This window comes from Mirounga angustirostris, unplaced genomic scaffold (assembly GCF_029215605.1).
Source record: "Mirounga angustirostris isolate CCGP_5_RB_7025 unplaced genomic scaffold, mMirAng1.0.hap1 SCAF_7, whole genome shotgun sequence".
Taxonomy (NCBI): Eukaryota; Metazoa; Chordata; class Mammalia; order Carnivora; family Phocidae; genus Mirounga; species Mirounga angustirostris.
Window position 1 is genome coordinate 128,785,657 of NW_026991715.1, and position 18,726 is coordinate 128,804,382.

Here is an 18,726-nt window from a genome sequence, read left to right on the forward strand (position 1 = left end):
CTGGGTGAAGGGATAAGTGGTCCCATGGAGAGAATACATATACGTATGCACCATTCTTAAAACAACTTCGTATTTGGGGGTGAAGGAAGTCAGAGTAGGAGCTATTAGAAGACTCGGCCTTACTTAGAAGAGGGCCAAACTGGAACTTCACATCGCTTTCCAAGACACACGAGCCACAACATGCACAATTTTAGTGAAGGTCTGGCGTGGCTGGTGGGAGAAGCACTTTGCACAGTGTTTCTGTTACCCTGGAACATAGGATCCGACTGCTGAGATTCAGAACAAGTGTTTTTCCTGGTAGAGTTGGAGTAAGAAAGTGCCCTAAAATTATTTCCAAGCTAAAATAAGTCACCCAAGAAGAAAGATAAACTATTTAAATTCGATCAAGAGCACAAGAGTGAAAGGAGAGGAGTGTTTCCCTTTCCTCAGAAACACGTCATTGTTAATCTAGGGCTGAAATGACTGTAAAAGCAGGTCCAGGATGGTCTAAGCTCTGTAAAGGACTTAGGTAAAGTGAGTTGGGGAAAAAGTCCTGTGAGGCGAGATTTTGTACTAAGATGGACTAAGTCTTGGATGAACTGTTACACGGTAAATCCATATAATTTAATGTTTCATGCTTTAAAAAAAAAAAAACCATTTTTTAATCCCACAACTCCTTTGAGCCATACTACAAAACTCTAAGTCAGTGACTATGTAAATTCCAAGTACTGTATTTTTCTTCTTGACTGCATTGAGTCAGTATGCTCTAACAAACTTACAGTTGATTAGGTGGGGCAAGAAGAGTCATGGGTAGTCTTCTATGGGTCTTTCTATCCCTGTATTAAGTTTCCTGAACACAAATCTGAACAATGAGATCTCAAAATATAACAAAGCAAAAGTACTAAACAAGAAAGAAAAAAATAGACACCTTCTAAATGAAAATGTAAGTTTAAAATACTCAACGGAGTCCAGCATTCAATATGGTTAAGTATACCAAGGAATAATCAGACTGCAAAACATTAATAAGGTTAAAAAAAAAAGAGAGAGAAGAGATTCTGTACACCTATTTGCATTTTTCCATCTGGATCAGGTAGATGGGAAAAACAGGCCCACACCACCCCCAAGGTGCCTGTCCCACCCCACCCTGGCCCATCTAGTCCAGTCCCATTCAGTGCAGTCCAGTCTGGTTCCAGAGGTCCTCAGAAGATTTAACATGCTACGGCGAATTCACATTCCAAAAACATTCACACAGGAAGGCATTCTGTTTGTTAACAAAACCCATTCAACAGATAACTAAGCCAATCATTTTTAGGTCTGTGAAACTGGGATGACACATAGGGCACATATATTTTTATTTCAACATTTAAAATATTCACAGATGCAGTATTATATTCATTGACATCTCCATGGAAGATGTACCAAACAAAGCATACAGGTTATTCCACAATTACAGAATTACATATTTGTGACTATGTGAATGTTTACCCCTAGACTTTATCTGGAAAATACTTTAAAAAAAAAAACAAAAAAAACTTCTAAGTGCTTCACTGGATTAATTTCCATAAAAAGTAAATAGCAAAGAATTTCAGGAGATACCTAAATATTAGCCAGCGCTTTTTAAAAATTTCAAGCTTTTACAGTGCTCTTTCTGACATCCCTGTCAGGAACACTTAAATAACACTCAATTCTTTCTCTTTTCCCCTCAATAGCCAAGCCAGGACGTACGTACTTGTTTTTCCCTAAGTCTTTTTTCCTATGTAGAAATAGGTCAATCATCACAGCAACTTGACTAGCTAATGAGGTAGGAGTATTCTTCAAAAGCATTTATAAAGTAAAAGCATAAGAGAATAATCAAATTATGAAGAGGTTTTTTTGTTTTGTTTTTTGTTTTTTTTAGTGGTTGTTCTTTAAGTAAAATGCCAAGGGCACTGGAAATTGGTCAAAACTACCCATACTTGAAAAGACAAAGAGGAAAACTCCATTGGAAAAACCCTGCTACAAGTTCACTCAGGGCTGGCATTAATTAAATGCATTCTGGCATTACCAAGTAAGAAACTGCTGCCTTAAAATGCCAAGCTTTCTTCCTGGAAGAAATCTTACCAAGAAGGTAATTTTAAACAGAAAACCTCAGTTCCCTATTTTCTCTTCTCAGTACAATTAACTGGTCTCTTCTTTTAAACCCAGTTCTCATCATTTTCTATACCCAAAAAAAGATCAGTAATTTCTGTATATTGTATATCCAGTAACAGATTTAAATGAATTTAGCAGTCAACTTATCAAATTCTGCCAGGGAAACACTCCTTAATATGAAGATTTTAATGGCAGAATGTTATACAGCTAGAAAATGCCTAGGTAACAAATTTCAGCACCATCTCTGTATTAGCAGATAGTTTCAAAATGCACATGAACCCTGAATTCATATATACCTAGGAAATTTTCCCATTATTCCCTCTTCAACTACGCCAAAATCAAAGTTCTGTGTTCTAACTACCCTTTCTGTATTTATTAAGGAATACTTTATAAATCCACCCAATTAAGTTAATAGAACACATGTATGTTCCCAAATAAGGGTAAAGCCACCAGTCAAGTATGATTTGTCTAAAATACCATTTTGAACACTTTGGGTACCTATTATCTGATGGAAGCTAAAATACCAGAAGAGAAGATTTATTTCCCCAATTATGCACCTATTAGGGTTACTGCTAAAAACATTAGAAAAATCATCTAAAAAATGTAAAAACATACTTGAAACAGATTAGCTGCCAGAAAAAAATTTAGTAACTATGTGTTTCCTGGCAGCTAGTTTTGAAACCAAGTCCTTGACAATTCTACTATAAAACGTTTTAGACGCAGTAATCAAACCTGTATAATAGTGCAACTCTCCGACATGGCAGTAAACCATTTAAGATTAGCTACCAAAAATAATTTGTTAACAAGAATTTTTTTACATGTCTTTAAACCTTTCTTTTTACTATTCCATCTAGAATTGTGTCCTATCAATGTGCTCAAAATATCCTATGTCTCATTTAGTTTGAAGAGAATTCCTTCCTCTTCACTGCCACCTTCTTTCATTTCAGTTATAGTTCCTAAATTCTCTTCCTAAGGCACACCCTGCCCTATTTATTGCTGCAAAGCCCCTGAAATCTGTGCCTCAATCTGGGTCTGCCTCATCACTACACTTTAATGAAAATCACTTCAGAGTACCTGCTAAAACTTAGTGACATTAAGTCTAGAATACTATTGTCCAGTAGATTAACTGCAAAAAAAAAAAGAACCAAGTCTACTAAGAGAAGGCCAAAAAACAGAAATATATGTTCTGTATACTCTTTCTTCCAAAAACTAACCACATTACCTACGATGACAGTAAAGCTCAGTTATATCTCTGGCTACATATAATCCATACTCAATGTTATAAAATAAAATGTTAGGCCAGTAAGCTTTCACAATTTTTATTAAATCCTAATCTAATATAACAGTATCTGATTTTATAGACATCATCCCATGGTGAACATGTTTAATAAGTGAAAGTAAATCAGACATCGAAGTCATTATTCTCTGCAGACTAAGCAATAAGGTAACTACACAGAACACTACAGGTAACAACATACACTTACTTGCTCAGAGTTTTCATACAAGTCATGTTTTTTTTATCAAACTATATCTCCTAATATTTAATACAGTAGAATTAGTGATTGTAGCTCTCATATAATATTTTAATTACAAGTACCTTATTGAGATAACTAACATTTTGACAGTTTCACTGACTTTCCAAATTAGTATAATATAGTCAAGAAAGAGAAAAAAGTGAAATAAAAACTGAACATGACATTAAAAGAAAACAAAGTAAAGAAAACAAAGGGGAAAGTGAAATATCACTGGGGTAGAAAAATCCAACAAGTCTAGACACTGGGCTGGAAGAAAACAGATCAACTATGGATTTCACAAGTCAGAGTTTATAAATTCAATGCAATACAAATCCTTTGAATGTAAAAGCCAAGGTGAAACCAACAGGTCTATAAACTGTTACTTTTGGCCTTAAACAGTACCAACTCTTTTGATCAAAAAAGGCCACAACAGTTAAGATTGTATTACTTGATTTTATTTTACACTAGGTGGCGGGCACAAAGCAATCCTCCTTAATAAAGTTGACAATTAGCTTCACTCAGAACACTTTTAATAATGCACATAAAAAAAAAGTATTCATCTTACAAATTGTTCTGCAATCCAAATATACAATAGCTTGGAAAACAACGTTTAGAAAACAAAAGCCAATGTAAAAAGACAGATTAAAACAACTAGAACAGTACAGGTTTCATGTGGCTCTGATTTTACAGCTTTCTTACTGCGTCATCAATGTCCGCAATCTGTTCCTTCAGCTGGCTCCATTGCTCGGGATTTAAAGAAATACCTAAAACAAAGTTTTAAAAATTGAAAGCTGGAAATCCCTTTAAGCTCTGACAATTTCATACTTCCAACTGAAAAACTGCTTTATCGACAACTGCCACTTTGACCGGCACAATGGGACCATACTGAGAGTCCAATCTCTTGTTTACTACAGATTCATCACAATTACCTGAGCAGACCAGTCTTACGCCCAGTTTTACTTCCAACACTGTATCCTGCACAATACTTAATATAACCTGTGAGAACAAATGATGATGTGAAGATGTATCTCACAAAACCTTGCAAACTAGCAGGCTAAGTGGCCAGGTCCAGATTTCCTATGTGACACTCCATTTCTACATCCAGTTGGTTCCAACATTTGCTCAAAATTTCTATAGGAACTCAAGGTGAACAACTTTGTGCTGAGTTCTTCCAGAAGCATTCATTTCACTTTGGAAAAATTCCTGGGACGTGACCCATACAGGACTTCTCAGAATGTACATAGTGGTTAAAAATGCATTCTGGAGTCCTGCTGTCAAGGCTCAAATCCCAGCCTCCCTATCACTAACTGTATGACCTTTAAAAAAAAAAAAAAAAAAAATCTCTAAGCCTCAGTCTCCTCACCAGTAAAATGGTATTTACATCTCAAAGCGGTATTGTGAATCAGTAAGTTAGCTAATCTGAGGAAAAGCTGAATGTATCACCTGACACATAAGTAAACACTTAAAATGTTAGCTAATAACATGTCTTTTCTATTTAAGAAGTAAAAATGTGAAGAGAAAGTACTTTGCACTTGGAACTTCTAATGTTCTAATACTTGACCCATACAAAAAGAAAAATAAGCTAGAATTGGAAGAATTAGTGTATTTCTCAGAAAACTACTGGGAGGCCATGAACTTGAGAGGAAGGCAGAAGAACATACAGGGTCAACACCTTGGACGGGCTTTAAAACTGATTAAATTGTTTTAATAAACGCTTGCAGGAACAAGAGAAGAAATCTGGCACTGGCCACAATGAAACAACTAAATGAGCAGTCCAGAAGTGGCCTTGAACGAGAAAATGTTAAAGGGTACTAAAACAGAGAGGTTAGGTTTAATAAACTAAGAACTGCATGAAGCAAACAAGTGGTACCTTCAAGATGACAAACAGGCAGAGTAGAAGATAAGGAGGCATATTTTTATCTAAGAATCAACCTAAAGCAGCTAACTACCCCAATATATGAATTTATGTTAGTACATATGTTCTCTAGGTATATGATGAATAAATAAAGCATGCTTCTATGATGCTGATATGCTTGGGACTGGGTGAAGCACAAACGGAAGAAGGACAAAGACCCACTTTGGATGCCCCCTCCCAGAGGATATCCTTTAGATGAACCAAAAGGAAAACACTATAAGCCAGAATTTTTCATTCCCAATTTTACAACTTCCCAGATCGTGCCTGCTCTACTTAAGAATTCATGTCAATTTTTTCTTTTCTAAAGTTACATCCAAGCAAATTAGCAGCCAAATGAAGTGATATTAGGGTTATTATTTTTTCTGGGTTTTATTCCAACAGCTATTCAAGACATGTCATTAAAATAAGTTAAATATCATGTCTAAAAGACTACATACAGAAAACAAAGAATCAACTGAATGAGGATGTTCCAAATGCACTGCCAACATTATTTCAATTTTAAATAAGGTGGGTTACTTTTTAGTTTAGTTCTAATTATTAGGACCAAATTCAGGAAATTAAATCTCACCTTTTCTTCCAGGCTTCATTTCACCTTCTGGATCCATCCAATATTCTCTAATATCAATTAGGACTTTCCCTTTAAAGTCCCGAACACTGACGTACCTCATTTTCCCAATCTGCAAAAGAAACAAAAACATAGAAAGGTATTCACTTCAACAGCGATGTCCCTATTTATATTCACAACTTGCTGCACACTCCCTCTACTTTTAATCAAAGTAACTATTCTCAGTATCAAAACTACAACCAAAGAAAATGTCACTGTTAAGAAGAAATCTTTCTTAAAAAAAAAAAAGAAATCTTTTTTTAAAAACATGGAAAAAACAAAGTACATCTCACACTTCCAATCATTTTTAAAGAAATCATTAGTAAAACAGAGCAACACTGGAACTGGAAAACAGTTCCTCAAAAAATTAAAAATAGAATATCTGATCCAGCAGCCCCACTTCTGGGTATGAACCTAAAAGAAATGAAAGCAAGGTCTCATTAAACACCCATGTTCACAGCAGCATTACTCACAACAGCCCACAGATGGAAACAGCCCACATGTCCGTCGTGAGATGAATGGATAAACAAAATGTGATATATATACATACCGTGGAATACTATTCAGCCTTTAAAAAGGAATCCTGTCACATGCTACAACATGGATGAACCTTACTGACACGTACTAAGTGAAATACACCACTCACAAAAAGATGCATACTGGGGCACCTGGGTGGCTCAGTTGGTTAAGCGTCCAACTCTTGATTTCAGCTCAGGTCATGAGGGTCGTGAGATCGAGCCCCACATGGGGCTCTGCACTAGGTGGGTCTACTTGAGATTCTCCCTTTGCCCCTGCCCTTCCCCCACACTCAAGCTCCCACTCTAAAATAAATAAATCTTTAAAAAAAAAAGATGCATACTGCATGATTCCACTTATACAAGTGCCTACACTAGTCAGACTCAGAGAAACCGAAAGCAGAATGGTAGTTATCAGGGGCCGGGAGAAGAAGGAGAGGGGAGTTTAAGTTTTGCTAAAAGAAAGAGTTTTGGAGATCTGTTTCACAATAATATGAACATACTTAACACTACTGCTTAAAAATGGTTAAGATGGTAAATTTTATGTTGTGTTTTTTTACCACAAAAATCATTAGAAAGCAAACTTTTGCAGTACAAACTACAACCAGTAGGAATCCACAGACCCCACTACCTATATACTATTCTAAAAATCCAAAGATCCAGTCAATAGAACATGAGAAAGCTTTTCCTTTTAGACATTCATTTTAAATAACATCTTTAATACACTTCACCAGTCTCAAATTAAGAACTTAAAACTACCCACAGAAAACCATTTTTCAAAAACTTTATACTGTGCTTTAACAAACTACAAATTCCCCAGAGAAGGAAAAGGCTCTACTCAACAAAGTGTCTGTAAGCATGTTCCAGGAGGTCTTACGCTGTAAGATACCATCTATACGGTCTAGCACTTCAACTAACACGTCATACTTTCTGATCAAAACTCTTAACGCCTGTACCGATCTCTTACTCATTCTAAAACTCTTCAAATCTACTGACTAAAAATTGGCCATGATTTTTGTGCTTAGAACATCTCAACATGTAAAGATTCTGGGTGTGGCTATGTTCCTTTCCCTTCCAACCTGGGTCCCTTGATTATTAAACAATCCTTTTAATTAAGATACTAAGTATTACTGTAGCAGAATCACAGCTGTGCTGACCCAGTACTTATTAATGGTTTCCATCTTGCGTATGTCCTCTTAGACTGCTTTTTCTTGTCTCAGCCAGGTCTGGTTCATTTTCCTTTAGTTTTCTATCCTTAAGTTTCTGATCCTGCTGGTGTGCCCCTACTTCCAGGGTATACCCCATGCTTTATGGAGAAAATGAAGTCCACTCGATATGGGTAAGTGCCTTCAAATCTTTCTTCTCTGTACTCACACCATCAATTCTTAACTTTTTACTTTTTCTATCCCATTTATTACTTATGCATTCTTTCCCTTTCCAATGGCTTATCTACCATTTCCTAACATGCTCATTCCCCTCTTTCTATAAAGCATTTTCCCTAATCTGCAGTATTTTATAACTTTCTCCATGTTTCCTTCTTCCTTTTATTGCTAAATTTTGAAAGGATAAAAAATACCATTTCTACTAACTGAATTCCCACTGCCCACTCTAAAGTCACCAGTGATCTTATGGTCAGTTTTAATGGCTTATTTTTTCATCAGTCTTCTTTGTACCCCCCTAGTGCCTATCATACTAGGTTCCCAGTAAACTGTTTTAATGGATAAATTAAATAAGACCAAAATAATTATCACAAAGAAACTGTTAGTTGTGATTTATAATACTGATTTAATAACGCTAAGAAATGTGTAAGTATCTTACACAGCCAACCACAGAACTGAACATTGTTTCATTTTGGTTTTTAGTAACCAGACATGAGCTAACAAGACCATGAGCTAGCTGAGTATGTAATATTAAAATGTACTGAAAACCTCCTAAAGTGATACTGATTAGGTTAAGTATGAGTTCAGTGTTGGCTTGAGCATGTGGAAGAGACCTTAGGTATTAGGATCTAACCTTGAAATATGACAGCCTATTAAGTAAAAGAGAAAAAAATGACAAGGACATAGAAGGGACTAAGCAGAAAGATTCAACACTGCTGAGACTCAAGGACAGGCTGACTAGATGGAGCTATACTGAAGAGGACTTGAAAAACCGGAAGAAATTCTGGAGCCTTTATAGGTTCTTCGACTACGGACCAAAACAAAACACAGAAGCAGAAAAACTACTACTACTACTCTCTTCTGCAAGGCTTGTATTCCTGACAATCTAAAAATCTGAAAACAGGGTTAAAACTTTAAAATCGCACTAGAGGGATGCCTGGGTGGCTCAGTCGGTTAAGTGTCTGCCTTCGGCTCAGGTCACAATCAGCGGGGAGCCTGCTTCTCCCTCTGCCTGATGCTCCCCCCTGCTTGTGTGCGCTCTCTGACAAATAAATAAAATCTTTAAAAATAATTAAAAAAAATAAAATCGCACTAGAAAAAGAATTAAAATCAAGACTGAAAGCAAATCTTTTTTAAAAAAAGAGAGACAAGCACGTTGTAAGTATATTAATGGCATTTTACCAGTCTTAAATTAGTACTAACAACTATTCAATTATTTTATCATAAAGAACATGGAACAGGGCGCCTGGGTGGCTCAGTCATTAAATGTCTGTCTTCAGCTCAGGTCATGATCCCTGGGTCCTGGGATCAAGCCCCGCATCAGACTCCCTGCTCCGCGGGAAGCCTGCCTCTCTCTCTCCCACTCCCCCTGCTTGTGTTCCCTCTCTCGCTGTGTCTTTCTGTCAAATAAATAAAATCTTTAAAAAAAGAACACTGAACAATACAATAAACACACAACAAATGGTTAGCTAGGTACTTTAATTTCTACTCTTGCTCCCTAGAAACTATTCAGAAGCTCCTTTATCCATGATTTCAATGAGGTGTGCTATAAATATTTTTGTTTGCCACAGATTAACAGAAGACGCATTTTCTTCCTCCCAAATATGGCTGACCATCCACATATCCAAAACTTTGTGAATGTACAATCTGAAGTCCCTAATCACTTTTCAAGTGACTTTATTTGATGTACAGTAAATAAGAAATTATTCAAAGTGAGGAAAAGGTACAGATGAGTAAAATGATACTCTAGAATTTGCTAACAACGTTTCAGAGAACAGCAGCACCAAAGAGCTGTGGGGTTGGAACGAAGGGCAACTGTGGGAACACCCACTCACACTGTTCTACCCAAATGAGTCTCTGATTATAATCTGAAACTTACTATGCATTTTGTAGCTCATTCCCAGTGTATGTGTTCATTTTAACATAAAGGTTTTAATGAAAATCTCCCAAGAGGGGCCCTACAGAAAAATGCACCACGTTTATCCCTGTGACTTCATTCTCCAATACCAAAGCAGCAAAACCATAGCAGTACGTACATTCACTCCAGAGTTTAAGCAATAGTGGATGGCATCAGAGGAAGGAGAAAGTTAGAAGGATGCTTTACCCCCAAGATCAGGAACAAGGCATGGATGTCTACTCTCATCACTTGTTTTCAATATACTAGAAATACTAGCAATAAAGCAAGAAAAAGAATTAAAACGATGATGTAACACAGACAAAATCAACACCACCACAGAAAGTTCTAAGAAGTCTCTAAAAAGTACATATGCAACCTATTATAAATACACAGTACACATGTATTTTTATTAGTGATACTGTAACATCTTTTCTAGCAATGAACTGGAAAATCAAGTTAAGAGAGCAGAGATTTCTGATAGAACCAAAAAACATAAAATACCAGGGGTGCCTGGGTGGCCCAGTCTGTTAAGCTTCTGACTCTTGGTTTCAGCTTAGGTCGTGATCTCAGGGTCATGAGATGGAGTCCCTCATCGAGCTCCATGCTCATCAGGCTTCTCTCCCTCTGCCCCTCCCCCCCCGTATGCACACTGTCTCTCTCAAATCTTTAAAAAATATATATAAAATACTTAATTTAACAAAGATGTGCAAGACCTCTATAATGAAATTCACAAAAACAGACAAATTTAAGAAGATCTAAATAAATGCAGAGAGACACCATGTTCGTGAACTAGAAGACTCAGTACTGCCAAGCTGCCTATTCTCCCCAAACTGATCTTCAGCCTGACCCAATCCCAATCAAAACCCAGTAGGCTTTCGGTAAAAACTGACAAGCCTGATTCTATAATGTGTATGGAAATACAAAATACGCAGAAGAGCAAAATCAGTTAAAGGACTTTCACTACCTGATTTCAAGACTCACTATAAAAGCGCAGTAGTTGTGACTTGTGATATTGAAGTAAAAACTATTCAATGGAATAAAACAGAGATCAGAAATAGACATGTATTTTATATACTCATGGATTTTCATTATAAAGATCCAACCTGAGTCAATGGAAAAAAGTCTTTTCAACAAATGGTACAGAACAACTAGATCTCTCTGTGGGAAGAGAAATTAGTTCAACATCTATTTCACACCATACACAGAGAAACTAAACTAATTCTACGTGGATCACACACCTAAACATGAAAGTTATTAACTATAAAAATTCTAGGGAAAAAAACAGTGGCAAAATTTGTGTGGCCTTGGGGTAGGTAATGTCATTAAAAAGCACTAACCATAAAAAGAAAAAAATTTATAAAAATGGACTTAATCAAAATTAAAGCTTTCTAAAAATGCTTAAGAAAATTAAGAGGCTCGGGGCGCCTGGGTGGCTCAGTCGGTTAAGCGACTGCCTTCGGCTCAGGTCATGATCCTGGAGTCCCGGGATCGAGTCCCGCATCGGGCTCCCTGCTCAGCGGGGGGTCTGCTTCTCCCTCTGACCCTCCCCCTTCTCATGCTCTATCTCATTCTCTCTAATAAATAAATAAAATCTTAAAAAAAAAAAAAAAAAAAGAAAAAGAACATTAAGAGGCTCTTTAAAAAAAAGGATGCCTGGGTGGCTGGGTTGGTTGAGCATTTGCCTTCAAGCTCAGGTCATGATCCCGGGGGTCCTGGGATGGAGTCCCGCATCGAGCTTGTTTTTCAGCGAGGAACCCACTTCTCCCTCTGCCTGCCGCTCCCCCTGCCTGCGCGCGCTGACAAATGACTAAAATTTTCTTTAAAAAAAAAATAAAATAAGAGATGGGGAACCTGGGTGGCTCAGTTGGTTAAGCAAATGCCTTCGGCTCAGGTCATGATCCCAGTGTCCTGGGATTGAGCCCCGCACGGGCTCCCTGCTCAGCGGGAAGCCTGCTTCTCTCTCCCTCTGTCTGCCTGCCTCTCCCCCTGCTTGTGCTCTCTCTAATAAATAAATAAAATCTTTAAAAAAAAAAAGAAAGAAAATTAACAGGCAAACCACGGACCTAAAGAAAATATCCACTATACTTATAGCTGACAAAGAACTTGTACCTAAAATACATAAAGAACTCTTTCAACTCAATAAATCAAATGTCCTCTATTTTTTTAATGGGCAAAAAAGACTTGAACAAAGCACGAAGTAAACTACAATGAGCTCCTACTACACATCCATTAACTTACGTGAATAGCATTAAATACTGACAAAACCCAGTGAGGATATGAAGCAACTGGAATCTCTCACATTGCTGGTGGGTGCATAAAATGGTACAGCTACTAGAGAAAACAGTTTAACATTTTCTTATGAAGCTAAACATACACTTAGCCTATGACCCAGCAAATGGATCTGATGTTGATCCAAAGAGGAAAAAAAAATTCAAAGACTTTTACAAGAATGTTCCCATCAGCTTTATTCCTAACAGCCCAAGATTAGATAGAAACAACCCAAATGTCTATCCCTAGTGAATGGGTAACAAATTGTTGTATAATCTTACAGTGGAATACCACTCAGCAATAAAAAGGAACAAACTACCAGTAAGAACTGACCCCAAGATGCTACACTGAGCAAAAGAAGCCAGACACAAAACAATACAAACCAAACAATTCCATTTATATGAGGTTCTAGAACAGGAAAAATATATAGTGACAGAAATCAGATCAGTAGTTACCTCAGGTAGAGGGAATGACTGCAAAGGGAGGCCAAGACGGAACTTTCTGGGGTAATGGAAACTGCCTCACTATAAGAGAACCATGTCTACTTGGCTCATCACTGCACACCCAGAACTCAGTAAGGCCTGATGAAATACAGTCTTTCGAGACCATCAGAAAATTAAAAATATGTATCAATTTTATATATAACTATGCATTTGATATATATGTATGTGTGTATACATATATATGCACTAGCCTTTTCCAGCCAAATGTTTGCAGCCTCATTCCAACATTTTGGCTTCAACTAATAATTATGCCCCCTTCTTGAAACACTTCCCTTGCTATAACTCGATCTTCAATCTTATTCCCCACTATATACAGAGGGCCAATTTCAGTAAATTCACCTGCCTCTCCTGTTCTTTTTTAAAGATTTATTTATTTTAGAGAGAAAGCAAGCGAGCATGGGGGGGGGGGGGCGGCGCCAGAGAGAGAAGGAGAGAATCTCAAGCAGATGCCCTGCTGAGGGCGGAGCCCAACACAGGCTCAATCTCAAAACCCTGAGCAGAAATCAAGAGTCCCACACTTAACCAACTGAGCCACCTAGGCGCCCCTCGCCTCTCCTATTCTTATCAAGCCCAAACTTTGCAGGCCCTACTGTTGCTTCTTCTCCAATAATACCCCATCCATATTTCACAGCCCAATACTAGACCTATCTCCTCCAAACTGCTTCCTAAATGTGCTGTTTTCAATCTTTTTTTTTTGGATATCTATCACTTTTAAATTGTTTAACACTTAGCCAAACTACAGGTTTCTAGTCTTTAACAATAATCTAGCACCTTACAAATGACTTTCATTTCAATGAACCTGCTCCTATATTTCAATGACTATCCTTATATTAAATTAAGGTACTTTCAACATTTATCAGATCAAGCCAGACACTAATCCTCAGGATCTCGGACACTACCTGGAACATGTTATCATCTCTGCTGCTGCTCTGCTTAGAGGACGACAGGGCTCTTGAAGTTTCACCAGTCTTTTGCTTCTTCACAGGTTTTTCTGGAGTAACTTGCTTTTTCCTCTTTAACTTGAAAGAAAAACAAGCATAATGGTTAAAATGTGCACACATAAGAATAAGACACATCTCAAGTGCAAACACTTCATTACTTTTTAAGACTTAAAGGCTCAAAATACTACATTTATTAAGAAAAAATCATAAACATATACACAGGCAAGTTTCACTTGCCAACAGAACTATGGAGCTAACCTAATATCTAACACAGTGTTTTCAAAATGTGTTCTCAGAAACCCAAAAAACACTTCAGGCATCATACTGGTAATAACCAGAGAAACAATTCTTTTCTAGACCAGGATCCCATATCCAATTTCTTTGGGGGGGTGGGGAAGTGATGGGGAGGCCTGCTGCTTTTGAATAAATTTTGGAAACCCCAAGTCTACTAAAGTTAGTCAGCAACTTATATTTTTACATAGGATATATATTAATTAGGAAGAATACAGCCAACTTATTCCAATCCAGGATATGTTATTTATTCCCTGCCTATTCCAAAAGGGACTTAAATTGACTTTGAAAATTTTTGAGTATGCAAAGCTAAGAAAGCTATTTTATACTGGGCACTAGAAGTCAACAACTCAAGAATTTCATCACAAAAACCACTGAAGGTGGACAGCAATGTGTTAGATTAGCATCTAAAATCAAGACAATGTCTTAAATAAAGCAACATTATTGTAAAAACTTTTTATATAGCCTCATTCTTAAAATGACCTAACAGCCTATGAAAACTAGTAGAGTTCCCAACCTAAACAGCAGAGGGCAGTCATGTTCCTTAGTGGAAAGTATAAACTAATATGTTAATGTCTTACTAAATTAGATGAAGTTAGGTAAAATAGAATGTACACATGTATATAAACTGAAAAAGTGAATGTATTACTGTGTTTACAGGATTCATGTACTATTAATAGCAAAAATAGCAAAAATCACCTCAGCTCAAAAGTAGAAAGTCATTGATTATTCTTTATATAGGGGCTGGATATTCTCCATGGACTGACACATAAAAGTTCAGTAAAAATTTATTTCAAATTTTTCAAATTTGTTTTCAAATTCAAAGGCCATACCAGGTGTGAATAAAAAACCTAAGAGATATTTCCTTCTGGAGTATAGCTATGTATGTCGAGGCCTTATTTCAACCTTTAGGTTATATATTCTGTATTTCCCTATACAGGTCCATCTTCTCCAAGATTCTCCCATAAGCTCTTTTAACTAACACTGCCAACTAAACTCAGAGACATAATTATGTAAGCTCCTAGGAATTAAAAAAACAGTTCTGCACAGAAGCTCTGACTACAGTGTGAGCGGCTCAGTTAAGCGAAATACACCACTCCCAGCACAGCTGTCATCTAAGGTAGAAAAAGGCTATTGTCAAGATGGGGAATTTCATGTTAGCTTTGCTGGGTGTTGATTTAACTAAAAGGAGGGGACCAGAGTAAATAACATTCTAACTTAAAATGTACCAAGCCTACATTTTAAGTAATCCTAGTGGGCTGGATAAAAATCAACGGCTGAGAAGGCAGTCAAAACTGACATCTGCATTCAAAGAGTTCAGGTAATTTAACTCAACTACAACACACAACACCTAGAGATTAGGCAGATTCCTAAATAATGGCAAATAGCAGCTTTGGCCTCAGTCTAATGCTATTCCCCAGAGGGAATAAGGCCGTGGTTCTGCAGCTTTGGGGTTCCTGTAAGACTTGCTCCAGCCTGATTCAGGGGCTGGAAGTGTGCATGTACAACAAGTACCCCAGGCCCTTTGGTCAAGTGGTCCAGGAGCCTTCCGCACTTTGAGAAACACCCACCTAGGCGCTCATTTTACCATTCTGATATGCCTTGCTGTCCTTCAGAACTGGATGTGGGCAATACTGCTGAATTAAGTATCACAGAAATGACTTGCATTAATAGTCACCTTTTTGTCAACCTCACTGTCAGAATCACTGCCAGAAGAGCTTGAAGAAACAAGTTCCTTTGATTTAGGCATCCTGAAAGAAAAATACATTATACACAATAATTTACAAACTGTTCTACTACCTTCAACTTGACTCTTTCCCAAGCAAAAATTCAAAAAGTTCCATGGTTCTACCATTTTGTGGTACTGGAGTTGTTACGCTGAGCACAATGCTAGAAGTTATACTCTTAATTTATACTCTTCCAAGTTGAAAATAACACTCAGAACCAGCAAGGAGAAAGAATTAAATGTCACACACATCTCACACTCCTACACCTCCTTCTCAAAGCCACTGGGTCTTTTTATACTTCATTTTAGAGGAGTTAGATGTTTACAGGTAGAATAAATTGTAAGAAGGCAGCTGACAGCAATCTCCGTTAAAACAGGAATAGGAATATTCTCAGTACTGCTTTATATTTCTCACTGATGAGACCTAACAGAAGTATTCGCTGCAGGAACTGACCCCAACATTCACACAACATGGGGAACAGCTGCACTCTACAGATGTAATTCATTTGCCAGTATAACCCTATTTTTTCTTACTTTGTAAATGTTCTTAATTTTCTTTGGCTTTTTGATCATGCCATCAAAATGACAAGCACTAATTCAGAGTTCACAAAGTTAAACATAATTTTTACAGTTCATTACATTTTACACTGATTTTCTACTCTGAAATGTAACTACATTTTGAAGAATCTGCTTATGGGAGGGGCAAAACCTTTTCTCAAATTCCACTATGACCCTCACTCCCCCCAAACAGAGGTACATAACCCAATTATCTTGCTTTCAGGTGGATCTTTACTGAGTGCCTGAGCACAGCAAGACAGAGAGCCTTGTGCATCTACTTTTGCAGAGATTAAAAAAAAAAAAAAGCTAAAGCCCAAATTTCAAGGAATTCCAAGGCACTCTTTTCAAGGCACTTAACAATACCAGGTGGTAAGCCACTTATTATTAAAGTATCTTTAGCTCTCCCCGTCTCCAGAAAGACTGAGTCTTATTAATTTTTGTATGCCCTAAAGGGCCCAATATGTACAACACACAGTCTGTAAATGTTGAATAAAGGAAAAAAGACTTCATTTCCTCCTCAAAAAATCCTAAGTAATCCAGCTCTCTAGACTAAACTTGCCTTGGCACTAACACTAAACGTGTCCCACATTAGGAGGTCAAGGTAAAAGAAGTGGGCCATCCATCCCAATTCTAGCCACTAATTTCAAAAAGCTCAAACATGCACAACCAGCCATGTTGATTTTAACTGGTAATTTCTTGAGGAGAAGAGTAAATCCTGAGGGGACCAGAAACGTTCAGAACCAGATTTTATGTACTATTCCTGTTACTGCTCCATTTTACAACCTAAACTCCAAAAGCAATTTAGGTTTTTTTAATGCTAGCAGCTAATAATGCCAAGAAACACTTTTTAAAAGGTAATTAAATTGGACATAACCTATTTTCTCACTTTGAAACAGTCAAGCATAACTATAGGTCTATTAATAATGGCTGCGCGGGGGGGGGCTGCCTAAGATCATTTCAAAGAACGACCTCGTAATTAACCCAAATTAGAAGATCATTCAACAACAAAAAAGATAATGGTAACTAAAACCACTTTGAACTTTTGACAGATTTTAACTTTTACTTAATGAATCTTCACTGTTCGAAGGAGGCAGGCCAGTAATTCAGGAAGGTGATACTAAAACGCTAGTGAAAAATATGTACAAAACGCAACTGAAATAATGAATTTCGGTCTGTGATGATGGCGTGGAGGGAAGATTAGAAAAAACGAGGTGAAAATTAAACGTGGACTAAAGGGCACAGGAATTCGGTACAACACGAGGGTGACGAGCGCCAAGACGGGGACGGGGGGCGCGCGGTGCCAGGAAGCTGCTGGAACCCTGGGGCTGGCAACGGCTGAGGCAGGGGGAGACAGGTTGGTCGGCGGGGGCGTGGGAGGCGGCGAAGTGCGGAGGAGACCGTATGGGAAGAGGAGGGACTTGCACCAAGCGCCATTTTCTTCTCTCGAAGCGCTAGCTACCCCCAGCACACCAGCCATCCTTCCCCCAACCCCCCAGCCCTCCTCCGACGGGGTCCGCTCTCTCCCTCCCCCAGAAAGCGCCCCCCCAACCCCGGATGCCGGGGTTTGAGTTCCAGCCAGGGCTTGGGGAGAAGCAGGCTCCGCACGCGCCCGCGCCGTGGCCCGGGCCGCCGCGGCATTGTCCCGGGGGCGCCCGGGCCCCCTCCGCGCGGCCCTCGCCTCCGCCCGGCCGCGCCCCGCCGCCAGGGGCCGCCGCACTCGCCGCGCCGGGGCCATTCCCGGGAGGCAGCTTCTGGCGCGGAGAGGCCTGTAGGGTATGGGGCGCGGGTCGGCGACGGAGGAGGAGGTCCGGGGAGGCCGAGGCGGGGAGGTCTGGCAACGCCGCCATTTCCCCCGGCCGTCGCCTGCGAGCGGGGTAGAGGCCGCAAGCGGCTCGCGGCCCGGCTGGGAGGGTGAGGGCCGGACAGGCAGGGGTTCGCGGGGTGGGGGCGGGGTCCCCAGCACTCACGCTCCACTCTCGCAGCCGAACCTCCTTCTGCTCGCTCGCTTGCAACTGACAGAGAACCGGAAGTGACGGAAGCCCAGAGACGCCGGCCCCGCCCCTCGGGGGGGGATTGCGCACACGTGATGGGGCGTGGCCTCCCTGCCCAAACCAACACCGAGACCCTTTCCAGGGCCTTAAAGGGACCGGCCCTCGTCCTCAGCCAGTCCCTTGAAAGTGAAATACATCAAAGTTTAAGTATGACCTGTGAGTGAATGAGGGCACGAAGAAAACATGAATGAGAAACATCGAGCTTTGCACTTGTTCCATAAATGTTTCTTGTACTAAAGTGAAGTGTTCATACTGTAAAAGCCCATTTTCTCAGAAATGGTCCTTAACCCCCATTCCCAATATTTTACTCTGGCTGGTAAAATCCAAAGGAAGGAAGCCAAAGTCACATGTTTAATTCCAGAAAGTGCAAGAAGTCTTTACAGAAGTCCTTGGCCACACACACCCTTATCCTTAAACTGAAGTCCTGGGGGTAGTTCACAGAAGAGAAATCTATA

The 18,726-nt window shown here is 39.0% G+C and overlaps 1 protein-coding gene across 1 annotated transcript; it reads right to left on the reverse strand.

The window, feature by feature from the left end:
• Window positions 1-3,412: 3,412 nt before the first annotated feature.
• Window positions 3,413-18,318, reverse strand: SUB1 (SUB1 regulator of transcription). The gene is made up of 5 exons (XM_045862890.3): window positions 18,188-18,318; window positions 15,615-15,687; window positions 13,604-13,723; window positions 6,107-6,215; window positions 3,413-4,387 (listed from the first exon to the last, which is right to left on the reverse strand). Exons 2-5 carry the CDS (start codon window positions 15,684-15,686, stop codon window positions 4,308-4,310), a joined length of 381 nt encoding a protein of 126 aa, XP_045718846.1. The 5' UTR covers window position 15,687; window positions 18,188-18,318; the 3' UTR covers window positions 3,413-4,307.
• Window positions 18,319-18,726: the final 408 nt, after the last annotated feature.